General features: G+C 38.9%; 1 protein-coding gene and 1 long non-coding RNA gene across 3 annotated transcripts; both read right to left on the bottom strand.

Annotated features, from left to right (window-relative positions):
* Positions 1 to 3,056: 3,056 nt before the first annotated feature.
* On the bottom strand, positions 3,057 to 7,434 carry LOC117546299 (zona pellucida sperm-binding protein 3-like). 2 transcript variants are annotated; one of them, XM_034216485.1, is made up of 10 exons: positions 7,270 to 7,391; positions 7,022 to 7,188; positions 6,828 to 6,931; positions 4,267 to 4,355; positions 3,997 to 4,177; positions 3,815 to 3,920; positions 3,631 to 3,716; positions 3,341 to 3,432; positions 3,206 to 3,272; positions 3,057 to 3,138 (listed from the first exon to the last, which is right to left on the bottom strand). In XM_034216485.1, exons 1-9 carry the CDS (start codon positions 7,364 to 7,366, stop codon positions 3,208 to 3,210), a joined length of 987 nt encoding a protein of 328 aa, XP_034072376.1. In that variant the 5' UTR covers positions 7,367 to 7,391; the 3' UTR covers positions 3,057 to 3,138; positions 3,206 to 3,207. The 2 variants fall into 2 exon arrangements, with proteins under 2 accessions (XP_034072376.1, XP_034072377.1); XM_034216486.1 differs by having other exon boundaries at positions 3,058 to 3,138; positions 7,377 to 7,434.
* Positions 7,435 to 8,437: 1,003 nt separating this feature from the next.
* Positions 8,438 to 9,272, bottom strand: LOC117546285. The gene is made up of 3 exons (XR_004568985.1): positions 9,194 to 9,272; positions 8,545 to 8,636; positions 8,438 to 8,461 (listed from the first exon to the last, which is right to left on the bottom strand). It is a non-coding gene; the product is annotated as an uncharacterized LOC117546285 (long non-coding RNA).
* Between the last annotated feature and the right edge of the window lie 3,488 nt (positions 9,273 to 12,760).

The raw sequence follows: 12,760 nt of genomic DNA, 5'->3' as shown, positions 1-12,760 counted from the left end.
TATTTTTGTTGGGTAAACTATGGTAGGGCTAAGCCAACAGTGGTGGGGCTCAAGTCAGTATTTGCAATGTAATTACATACACGCTATATCGCCCCCCTTGACAGTGAAACGCCACGCGTGAGGTTTAGATTATGTGTCAATGAAAATCAGTGGCGTTTTCTCCTGGAGGCCAAGGGAAGCCAGGCTTCCCCTGTTTTTTTGGATTGTAGTTATAATTTTAATAAATAAATAAAAACACTTTGTTTAGTTTTGGAAATTCTTTGTTGTGTGTTGCTGCCGGCCCGTCTCTCCCCCATTCTCATTGAGTATTTTACAAAGAGTGAAACAGCGCCCCTCTACATGTTATGGTGAAACAGGAGATTGCACTCTCTGTTGTGAGAGGAGGCCAGCCGAAATTGGCTTCCCTTGGTGAAAAAAAATGGAGGGATTGACCAATCAGACAAGGCTCACGTCATGCCCCTGCCAACCTGTGATTAGTCAGGGCCATGCCAAGGGAAGCCAGAGGCTACATGAACCACGTGACGATAACCGTTTTTGGACTTCCGTTGTCGTAACTCTTCTATTATATGGCTCTGGTCAGGGCCATGGCAAGGGAAGCCAGAGGTGGCTGGCTTCCCTTGCCTCACAATCCAATCAAATCGCATCAACTTAGTGTGGCAGTGACGCTTCCTAAAACCCGGAAGTAAGCTGCGCTCGGTTTCCCTCGACAAAAAAGCATAGGCTACATAGGATTTTGGAAAATAGCTCGAAATAAGGTCAGTGGAAAACGAACCTGTTAGATAAATGCACGTCTTGTTCAGTGTGATAATATCCACATGTCTACCCTACTTTTATAATTTTCGAATCATAAATCTAATCGATAGAAGATAGATAGCGCCACTGCACCACTCTCGCCGTCGTTAGAAAGTAGCAAGCAAATGCAATTATGGAGGGTGGAGAGTTGGAGTATTTCATCAAAAAATAATTGTACTAAACTTCCGCTACAGCAGCAACTAAAAATAAAATCTGATGACAGGCCGATGCCCAAAGGAAAAAATGAGCAAATTGGACGTAAAACGTTAAAGGTCTCCCGATTTAGTTTGTGAATTAATGCTTATTAGAGTTTGGGCTGGAGAGTGCGTGCGGACCTGTCGGTTAGATAAGAGGCGTGTGTAAGTCCTGCATCTGTATGATACAAATGTGTGTAAAATGATACCGGGTGCTGTAATCACTCATCTGGTTACGTTATTGCATTGACAACCACACCCCTAACCCAAAAGAAAGGACGTATTATGACGTAATTTTCTCCCCACGCCACGCTGATGAAAATGGAACTGTATGAAATAAAACGGCACATTTGTCTTGTAGTAAATAAAAAGGGATCACTGTGAACATGACGTATGATAGTACACGTTGAAGATCCAATGGTGATACCGAACGGCGGTTCCGATTTATCTCAATCAGTCATGCATGACGCAGACCCAACGTTTCGTTGCTCTGATTGGCTGTAGGTCTATTCAAATTGCATTCGGAGGCATTTTGATCTGACCGCGGCCACGCTGATATTATAACGCCAGAGAATTTCCACACCTTTAGTGTATAAAACTCCCCCACTACTCAGACTATTCCTTGCACCCCTCTTCTAGCATAAGCCCGAATAGTCTCAACCATATTGCATCAGTAACGTGCACTTGTTACAGCAGGATCAGTTGTGTGTTGGGGACACGACCCGTATATATTTTCTCAAGCCATGTTCAACATTTAGCTTATTTAAAGGGGACCTATCAAGCAAAATGCACTTTGTGATGTCTTTTATACATAAACATGTGTCCCCGGTGCGTCGGGGAACTCACGCAGCGTCAGAAACTAAAACCCTCTCTTTTCCTCCGTACCCAAATCTTTTAAAAACGGGTGTACAACGAGCGGATACCGATTATATCCGAACTGTCAAGTCGGCAGCGGACCCACAGAAAGTTGCTATCAGAAACAATGCCTGACGTTTTGGCCGTAATCTCGTCTTTGTTTACATTAGCAAGGCTCGCTAACACTCAGAGCTAACCTGTACTGGAGAGCACATGTTTAAAAAGCAGGAAATAAAAAAAGGAACTGACCTTGTGATAAACCTGCAAGAGAAAAAGCATTTGAGCTCCATACTATTTCAGAAATAATCCTTGACGTGGTTTAAACAGGATGTCGTTTTATCGCAACCGAATTTAACTTTATTTCCGGTAGAATTCTGATCAGGCATTAGCACCGCCTCCTCTTTTTTTTTCAAGCTAAGGATCCAAGATCCACGTTTCTCTAACAGGGCTGCAAAAGAGGGGTATGAGCAGTAGACGGATGGCTAGATTGAGTGATCCGTTTGGTATTTTGAAAAAAATAAACTTTTTTGTGTAGGTATGGCCCTACAACATATTTCTCAAATATAGCATGATAGGTCCACTTTAAGCCATTTCTTGGTATGGCTGTATAGCCTACCCCAGCCATACCCTGGCGCCGCCACAGAGTGTATCGTAGTGCCAAGTTTTTTTAAGAGTATGATTTTTTAATTTGAGCAAATTTGGCTATGGACATATTCAAGTTATAACGTTCAAGATATTAAATGTGCCTGGAAAAAGTAGGAATATGGCTTTAAGGGGGATCCCAGAAAGGGCCAATTGAGTATAGTGCTGAAAAGCTTTGAATCCCTTCTCTTCATTGTTCAGTCATAATATTATTTGGAAAATCACTGAGTTTAGCCTTGACCTGCTTGAAGAATACAGAATACAAATACTTACATGATAAGCATTAACTGTGAAGAGTTATTGATTGGAAATTTGAACAAAAAGTGTAATGTAATCATATTGCTTTTAAAGATAATATGTGATCAATATTTCTGGGAAATTGACACAGGAAAAAAGTTCATGACATTGAATAGACCTGGAAATGTTCCCAGAAAGAAGACAAGGTCATCAAGATTCAGTAATACAGCTTAGTTTAAACCATTTCACACAAAATAAAAGTTAAACTCAATAATTTGAGAATTTCAATTAAGTGGTTTGGAAACACATTTTTATTTTTTTATTTTTTATTGGCCACATACAATCTTCAATGCAAAGAGAACCAAGAATAAAACCCAAATTCAGATTGAAGAAACCAGTCAACGAAATGGATCCATTCCTGTTGGGAGAACAAAGTTTAATATAGCCGTTCAGAATACATGTATATTGCAATACGAAACCCTTACCTTCAGGAAGTCACATCTGTGATGGTAAATGGCCCAACGACTGCTTTTTGTACCATTCCATGTTTCTCTGCAAAAATATATATTTTAGTACAAGTCAACCAAACAAGTGTAATACAGCAGAAGTTGTGTACATACCTGACGCAACACTCCTCTGCCTCCTTGACTTGCATTTCGATTCACAGCAGTCACAAAGATTGCTCTGGGCCAAGTTGTCCAGCAACTCCCAACTGAGTTCATGAAGATTGGATGAAAAGATAATTCAAATGCATCTCAACTCTTCCAAATAAAGATTCCACAAAGTTTGAATAGTTATGAATGGGATTCATCTGTATCTTCAGTAGACTGGGCTTAAGCTGAATAAGTCATCTCATGTAAAATAATGAACCTTCAATTCAAATTCTGATACATTAAAGTAATATTTTTACCCATGCCCTTCGACAAAGTGGCAGGCTTTCTTAGTGCTGTCAAGACCATTGGGATCCCAAGCCAAAAGTTTGCAGTGGATAAAGACCTGTTGAGTAGAGGGGAAATATAGGCGTCATGGCATCAATTAATATCAGTTTCCACAATAAAACCTTGACTCTGAAAAAAATTTAAAGGCCAAGTTACCTCTTCTCCCATAGCAAACGTAAAGGTCTGAAGTGATAGGCGGATCTCCGATGACTTTTGCCTTGGTTCGAATTTTGATCTTGACGACACACTTTCCAAAAGACATCTGTTGGGTTAAAGAAAATGTATTAGCATTACGCCCAAAATATATTTTTGAAATCAATGCTAATTGCCATGAGTACCCTTTATTGGAGATTATAGGGTACATGGTGCTTTCAGGGTAGAGCTCTGGTGTGGTAGCAGCTACACATTCCTCAAGAAGCAGCAGCAAGGGCTGATGGGTCTCCTGCACCACACTAGCCATGATGGGGATGATGGAGCCCAGAGGAAAGCGTGTAGATTCAGCAGGGCCTGAGAAGTCGTCTAGGGCAGTAAACAGGAGAAGAGTCATTAAGTTACAAAAGTCAGGGAGAGCTGCCGTTCGTAGAGAGTTTCTCATGTTGTTTACCCACCATTCATGAGGCCAATGTTAAACTGCAGATCTCCTAGACTGTAGGTTTTAAACACCGGGTCATAGATCGTAGCATACCAGTCTTTGGGCCTGCAAAAAAAAAGCAGATGGGTACAGAAAATGCTGCAAAGTGAAACTATTGAACTTATTAGTGCAAGCTTGTTCACTCCTACGAACTAATTCTTTATTCTTATTCCGCCGGGTTATTTTGTCCGGCTTCTTCTCCCACTTCGCAGAAACTCCGTTCAAATCGTTCAGGAATTGATTGCTATTACTTTTCTCATTCATAATTCCCGAGATACATCCCATAATTCATCACATTTTTAACATGGAAGTCAAGAGAAACTCTTCAGACAAGAAATCTTCATGCGACTTCAACTGCCAACTGTTCCTTCATACTTCCACTCAGAAACCTCATTCCAACTTTAAAATGTTACACATCTTTCTGACATTATTCATATTAAACAACTTTTAAATCAGATTCATACTTTTAGAAATATTAGACATTGCTCAGAAGAACTTGGTAAAGAGGCCTTCTTCAGATTTTAACATTAGTGTGTATTGCACAGCTCGTTAAGGCTAGAGTGCGTGATTTCATAGCTAGAGTGGAGGACAGCTTGAAATTCGCCTTCATATATATTTTTAAACCTGCCAAACCCTACACTCCTGAGACATAATTTTTCATCAGGAAACATCTCGTAGCTCCATTAAAGCCCATTGTACATTCAGGCTCATCTTTCCTCACACCTTTATTTAGTTTGTCAAAAATGGCACATTATTGACCCGAAAGTACACAAAAAGCGCACTTCAGATGCCAAGGGTTCTTGAGATGCTTCACACGTTGAAATTTCACCGATATCTGTTACGGTTATTCAACAAAACGTTCACATGCAAGAGGTTTATCTCTCATTCAGAACAATGGAAAGGCTCTCCTCACTGATTACTGCAAATCACCATGGAAACCTTTGATCTCTGGGCTCAAGCACAGGTGTTTCATAACGTCATTAGCTCAAACATAAACACCTGTGTGATGGAACATGATTTCATAACTCCAACTGACATGCTCAGAATGCCACCAAACATCACATGATGGTTAACACTGTGGCCCTGAAAAGCTCTACATCAAATCTGATTTTACGTAATGTGGTGTTACTATGGCAACGCATCCCTCGCCATAAAACACGATGTCGCTGTAACTCCAATGGACACGGTCTAATCTTCCCCCAATATTCACTTGTATATCACCGGTCCATGCCTCAACAGTCTATGCCAAATCTGAGATCTCACCATATGCGGTTTCCATGGAAACGCATCCCTCGAATTAAAACACAATGTTGTCGTGATACATAAGCAAATGGTCTAAAACAGCACTAGACTTCAGATAATGGTTAATGGTCCGGCCCTCAACAGCTCTATGAGAATTATGGGGTTTTATCCTATGCCGTTTCCATGGAAATGCATCCCTCGCCATAAAACACGATGTTTGTCGTAACTGATATGAAAATGGTCAAAACACCACCAGACTTCATATGACAGATAATGGTCCAGCCCTCAACATGTCTGTGCCATTAGTGAATTTTCCTCAAAAGCTGTTGCCATGGCAACGCATCCCTTGCAATAAAACACAATATTGCTATAACTCCTATGAAAATGGTCAAAAAGTGCTCAAACTTCACATTTGTGCCAACAGTCCAGCCGTGAAGACATCTACGGGACAGTTTTGAGATTTATTCAAATGCCGTTGCCATGGCAACACAATGCTCACCATGAAACATGGTTCTCATAACTTCAGTGAAAATGCTCCAAACTTCACAGGTTTTGTAACGATGAAGCCATCCACATATCGAAGTGTATTATGGGGTGTCAAATACCGTCGCCATGGCGACAGATCATTCGCCATCAACTTAGTTCAATAGTTTGCAGTTCAAATATTCTGCTACTTTTCCAAGCTTTATTACTTTCTTTTCTTCTCTTATCACAAATTCAAGCCCCCAGTGTTCATGTATCATTTCAATCTAAAAAGTCTTCACTTTCTTCTTACACATTACATTTCTGCATAGCAATTCAACGTCAGCATAAAGTATTCCCACTAGCAATTTCTTCAGGAATTGCATTCTCTAGTCATGAACTGCTACTCCTATGTTAAAAGACTTCCTCCAAAACACAAAAAACTAGAGTGAACTTAAATTTGTGATGTTCAAATAAAACTATGGGAAAAACTCAATTGACAATGAATTGGGAACAACACAGTGTACCTTAGGGATTGTTCTCAGTAAATAGGTACATTTTTTGTTGAGAATACTTCAATAGATAAAGCTAATTTGGGAATGAAACAGGCTGTAGATTCCCTAAATCAGTCTCCCATTCATTGTCTATATAGCAGCTTCAGACTTTATACCTGATGACATCACAAGTTTGAGACGGTCTTCCATTGTTGGTGGCTTTGAGAGGGAGAAGCTTATTATCAAATTGAAATTTCCCAGGCCATGAAAATGCCAAATTGGAATTGTTAGTCAAGGGTAGTGTCACCCTTTAGCACCTTATGTTGGTATGAACACTAACCTCTCATATGCACATACAACTGGGTGGGTGAAGGCCAAATTGTAAGAATCTGCAGAAGCAACGTAGGTCAGATCATTGCTGTACACCAGTGCATCCCCGGTGACCTGTTAGAGAGACAAAGATCCCCCTGAGAAAGCTGTAGGAAATATAGCAGACTCACAGCTTGCAGGTTTAAAATATATATATACACATACCAGTCTCCTAAAGTTACAGTCAGTGAGATCCACATAGAAGTAGGCCTCTCCTGCTGAGAAGCTAGTTGGGAAACAGTTACCCAGACGGAGAAGCGACGTGTCGGCCTGGGGTCGGCTTTCTCTCCACATCAGCGTCACAAAATCTGGCCCACAGTCCACTTTCATGTCTGCAACACAAAGAAATTAAGTTTAGACTCAACTATTTGAGTCAATGATAATAACATGGCTTTAATTGTTTCCAGTCTTACCTGCATATACTGCCATGGCAGCTGCCAGGCTCAGAAGCAGTGCACCTTGACAAAATGAAACCATCATGACCGAATGCTTGCTACTGACACAGTGCATGTTCTTATACCTTGTTCCTGAGAGGCATTCATCAAGATAACGTCTTTCACCTGGTGCCTGTCAACAGTCCCAGCTGCAGCAGCTAGCACACTGATTACAGGCAAGAAATAGTTTTTTTTGAGAATTAAAAGGAGAGTCATTTCTAAACAAATGATCATTTGGGAGAAGGTAGTATTCCTTTATCAGATGTCCTGTCCTATTCAAATGTGTTATTTTTATATCTTTGACCTAATGGAAATTCAAGGTAAGGGAAAAGGGTAAATGTTTCAGTTAATTTAAGTTGTATTCAGTGTGAGAAAATATCCACACACGTGAATATTAGTTGTTTTGCTATGATGTCATCTTTTAACTGCATAAACACGTGCCATGCAGGCCATCCCTATTGATGTTATATTCATGGCCAGAAAGTAAACTATGCTACATTCAACTGCAGGCATGAGTGGCCTGAAAATAAATTCAGATCAGAATTGTCTTTTCAAATGAGGCTCAACATAAATAATTGCCATAGTTGTAATAGCAGACAGATCACCAATAGCTTTTAAATCTGGTGGTGTATGTAATGTCAGAATGTGTATCATGTGCAGAGCTCAATGTAAAATGGAAAGTGAAAGAAAGATTCAGGGGCTATACTCCAACTCACATGGCCATTAAAGGTTACATTATAATTGACAGTATCTTTCAATGACAAAAGTCACACAAAATTAGTAAAATTCTACTGATGGGACAGATGTACACAGTTGAGGACAGTAGGACCTTCATATGAAGTAAAGATACTCGTTTTATACTCAACAGGAGTTAACAACAGTTTTATTTATACAGAGATTATAGACAACTTTAATCTGCATATTGATGTCGTCCACCTGGGCCCTCTGTTCAGTTTCCCCAATCTTAGACTGGACTTCCTGTTGAGAAAATGTTTAGCAACGTTAGTCTTATGGCAGGTTTTGAACAAAACTTCAAGACAAATACCATACATAAATACTCATTAACCTTGGTCAGCAATGGAAACATCTGATGCATTGTGGGCATTTTGTTGCGATGGATCCATTATGATCAGGGGTCCCAACACATAAGTGTGCATGAAGCCGTTGGATTCTGAGGTGGAAGAAAACAATAATAACTTCATAATGAAAAGACTATATTAAAAAAAAGCATACAAGTTAGCATAAAAGCGATACCCCATTCGTCTCCTCTCTTGGAGCGAGTGTTGCAGGTCCTAGAACAGCAGTCACACATGGAGCTCTGCATGGGGTCATCCAGGAGTTCCCATCTGAGGAGGCAGCAATCGTTAAGGCTCAAATACATCAGCATGTCTTTACAACATTTTGTATGCACAGAAGAAAAAAGCAGATATAAAATGGTGTGATGTTTCTATAAAAAACTAAAACTGGTAAAATTATAAATATCAAGTTAATGACCAAAAGATATCTTTCCATCTACAGTGCAGAAAAAGGCTAATATTTTACAAAAGCTCAGGGCTTTTTTTATTTTATAAATCTCATTAGGTTGGCTAATCATTTGAGTGCCCCTCCTTTTAAAAACAAATATATTGTTATTCTCAAATATTTTACAATTATCATTCGTCACAATTGTTGTCTATACTTTGTTAGTTAGCAGGAGATCATTTGTTATAGATATATAAAAGCACAATACTGATCAAAGTACATGCATTGATCTACTTCAAGTTGGATATGTTAGGCTAAAATAAGCTAGCATCCTTGGCTAATGGTGCATACTTGTTGCACATGGCATCAGTTGCATTCATCATATTAAACTGCTGGCAAGAACATTTTCACATACTTCCAACATATCAAACTCTTCCCTTACTGTTCATTTTCCTTTACATAGTGGCAAGCTTTCTTGCTCTCACTTAGAACTTCAGGATCCCATGCGAGCAGTTGGCAGTGAATGTACACCTGAGGAGCACATGAAACATACATGTTTGCTAGGAACCAAATATTCTTTAGAGCACTTTACATTTACCCCCTCAAGGAGATGTATTGTGTGAAGAGAAATTGAAGATGTTGTTTAATTGTTGATATATTTATGATCCACGTCAAGTATTCAGTTTCGGCGGCATTTCTTCCAGTTTTTCCAAAGGTCTTCTCATCAGGGCTCTATAAATAAAGAACTACGGTAGATCTGTAATATGTAATGCAGCCAAACCGTGTATTACAATGGCGTTATGTGATGACTTTCAAAGAGAAAAGCAAGCAAACTCGGAATTAAGTATTATTTTATTCTTTTAAAATGTTTTTCCGATTTCATATAATATAAACACCAAATCCCAACATGCATTGCGGCTAAAACATCCAATCAGCGAGCTTAAACCATAGCTGAGGATTTTGGGTTTTTATTTTGAAATTCAGTTGCTGACGGATGCCAAAAAAGCCCGAGATTATGGAATTAAACAAATAAATAAAAACAAGGATAATTGTACGGAGCCCCCCTGGTGACATTGGTGAGAAAAATATTAATACGTGGCCATGTATTAATAATGCGTGGCCACGTATTTATAATGCGTGGCCACTAATTAGTTATTATGTTCCCACGCATTAGTAATTCGTGGGAACACAATAATTATTACGCAATAACTAAATCCAGATAGTCTATAGAAACGGATGACTGAGTCACAACAAGTCGAGTAAAGTTGGAACGATATTGGCAGATTCAGATTTCACGGATCAATAACTCGTGAACAAAACGTTGTTCGGACACAAATGATGTCTCCTAAGTACCGTGGTAAGGTTGACAAAGAACTACAATCACATTTTGATTAAAAAAAAAGCCAATACATGCTGTCCTCCAAACTGGAGACATTACATTGGTCTCTATCTGCAGCCGCAGAAGAAATGAGTGCTCAGGGACCGTCTGCAAAGTGCAACTCCAAAGAAAGAGAATACAATAATATTCAATCACTTCACTATTATACAGTATATTTCTACCAAACTCACTACACACATCAATAGTCTCATGTTGCTCATACTACAGCAGAGAGTTTGGAAGAATGTGCTTTTGAATACTTTTGGTGAATATTTATAATGTAAAATCTTCAATAAATATGGCATCATCTTCAATAACGTTACTATTATACAGTATACATATTCACCAAAATTATTCCAAACCATATTCTTCCAAACTCTCTGTAGTATGAGCAACAGAAGACTATTGATGTGTGTAATGAGTTTGGTAGTAATATACTGATGTTATAAAGAGTATATTTTCTTCAATAATGTTCTTTGTATGATACAAAATACCTATTGTTTTTGACAGTTTAGTCTGTACATAATTTATATGGTGCTTCCAATTGAGTTTTTCGTCAACAAGCAGTCCTAAAAATGTACATGCACCTTTTTCTATCTCTGTATTGCAAATCCGTATAATGCAGTCATTTCTACTCTCAGACTTTGTATTGAATAACATGTAATTTGTTTTGGCCACATTAAGGGATAATTTATTAACTGCAAACCAGTTACATAGTATTTTTAATTCTGCATTCACAATTTTAACAAGATCGCCAAGATTATGATGGGAGCAGAGAATTCAAAGTTCAGGTTCAGCCTCAATATATTTTGGGAGAATTAAAATGAGCCGTCTTTATTTGTAGACAGCCAAGCCCCCTCCTGTGTTCGCAGTGGCGTTTTTATATGTACAAAAGTGGTGGGGCACAAAAAACGTAGATGTCTATATATATATAAGCTTCTGCAGTGAGGTTCATGGCTGGTGAGGCACTGGCACTGACTCTTCAGGTTTACAAATATTATATTTTGACCTAAATCAAAATATAATATTATTTTCAAAAGCTTTTTTTGTCTGATGCTTCGATTAATTTTAAACAGACAGTTCAACAAAAGGACAACCAAAAAATGTAATTGTATCATTTAAATATTGAATTGTTCTCTCTTAGTAAGATCCCATTTTCAATAAAATTGCGGTCTTACCTTGACTTGAAGATGAAGTCCATTTGCCTATCCTTCTGGACAAAAATCTCTATTACTTTTTGTAAAAGTCCTCCTTATCTTCTTGTAGTTTCAAAAGACTATCATAAATCTAATCGATAGATTTATGATTAGAAAATTATAAAAGTAGGGTAGACATTTGGATATTATCCGGCTGAACAAAACGTGCATTTATCTAACAGCTACGTTTCCCACAGATCTTATTTTGAGCTATTTTCTAAAATCCTATGGAGAAATATCATTGCTTTTTTGTCGAGGGAAGCTAGGGAAGCCATGCGCAGCTTACTTCCTGGTTTTAGGATGCGTCTCTCTCCTCCTCTTCACACACCACACTTTTCGCGGCACACGTACTTACAGCCAATCAGCTCTGAATTATGTGAGATGACGTATGGTGGGGATGGCAGCTCAGTGACCCTATGGTCATTATTTTTTTTCCACACACATTAAATAGGACAATACTCTGAGCATGCGCAGTGTAGTTTTTATAGTCACCGTTCACTTAGACAGTGAGAGGGAGGGGCATGAACGGGTTTTGTCCCACATGGCTCTAAACAGCTCAATAGGCACACACTGTAGACACTAATTAGAAGAACACAGACTAAAACAGCAATGTACAGACGAATCAGATGATTAACCATGATCTTAAAATATATTTTATATATTTTGTTATTTATTTTTTTGTAATCATTAATTTTGTAATACTTTCTGCTGACACTAGGTGGGGCTGTGCCCCACCTGCCCCTAATGACCAGTCACCACTGTGTGTTCGGTGAAGCATTATATGCTTACAAATCCAATGTAGGATATAAACACGACTAAACTGCAATGATAGCAAAGCTGTGGCTTGGGTTTTTGGGGTAATAAAGTCCAAATCATCGTTGGGCTAACAGCCCAACGATCACTCATTGGCTGGCAATTGTCAGCCACTTGGCTGACAATTGCTTGGTTTTCGTGAAATTAGCCTGTTTTCCTATTAAAGTGCAACAGATCGATGCATCTCCACAGATCATCTTAAAGCAGGGGTGGGGAACCTTTTTCCTCTCAAGGGCCATTTCAATTTTTTCAACATCCTCCGAGGGCCGTACAAATTATTGACGTCTGCTTAAAAATACTAAAATCACAGCCCATTCATTTGGCCTTTCTTTCATGCTGTGCAAAGAAAAAGCAACCTCTTAATCCAGATATTTTACCATGATTCGCGCATGCATGCACGTGCACAGTTGTGGCATGACCACCAAAACAGAAATATATGGACACAAGATGTGTGCAATTTAGTTTCCTATCCATGTGAACATGATTTAAGTGGGGGGGGGGACCTAACGTCCTCTAGGGGGGTCCGGGGGCATGTTCCCCCGGGAAGATTTTTTTTAAAATATTGAAGTTAAAAGCATAAATCTGGTACTCTTTGAGAGCAACATTAGTAGATCTATGGATA

The sequence above is a fragment of the Gymnodraco acuticeps genome, unplaced genomic scaffold, assembly GCF_902827175.1.
Source record: "Gymnodraco acuticeps unplaced genomic scaffold, fGymAcu1.1, whole genome shotgun sequence".
Taxonomy (NCBI): Eukaryota; Metazoa; Chordata; class Actinopteri; order Perciformes; family Bathydraconidae; genus Gymnodraco; species Gymnodraco acuticeps.
Note: the sequence above shows the minus strand (reverse complement) of the source record. Positions and strands in the feature narration are given on the sequence as shown.

Excerpts from the sequence above, each read along its gene's own strand:
- LOC117546299 (XM_034216485.1), bottom strand. The coding sequence starts at position 7,366 with ATGCACTGTGTCAGTAGCAAGCATTCGGTCATGATGGTTTCATTTTGT. Across the intron at positions 7,189-7,269 it reads TGCCATGGCAGTATATGCAG|ACATGAAAGTGGACTGTGGG; the intron begins GTAAGACTGGAA and ends TTTGTGTTGCAG. Across the intron at positions 3,921-3,996 it reads CCTATAATCTCCAATAAAGG|ATGTCTTTTGGAAAGTGTGT; the intron begins GTACTCATGGCA and ends TTAACCCAACAG.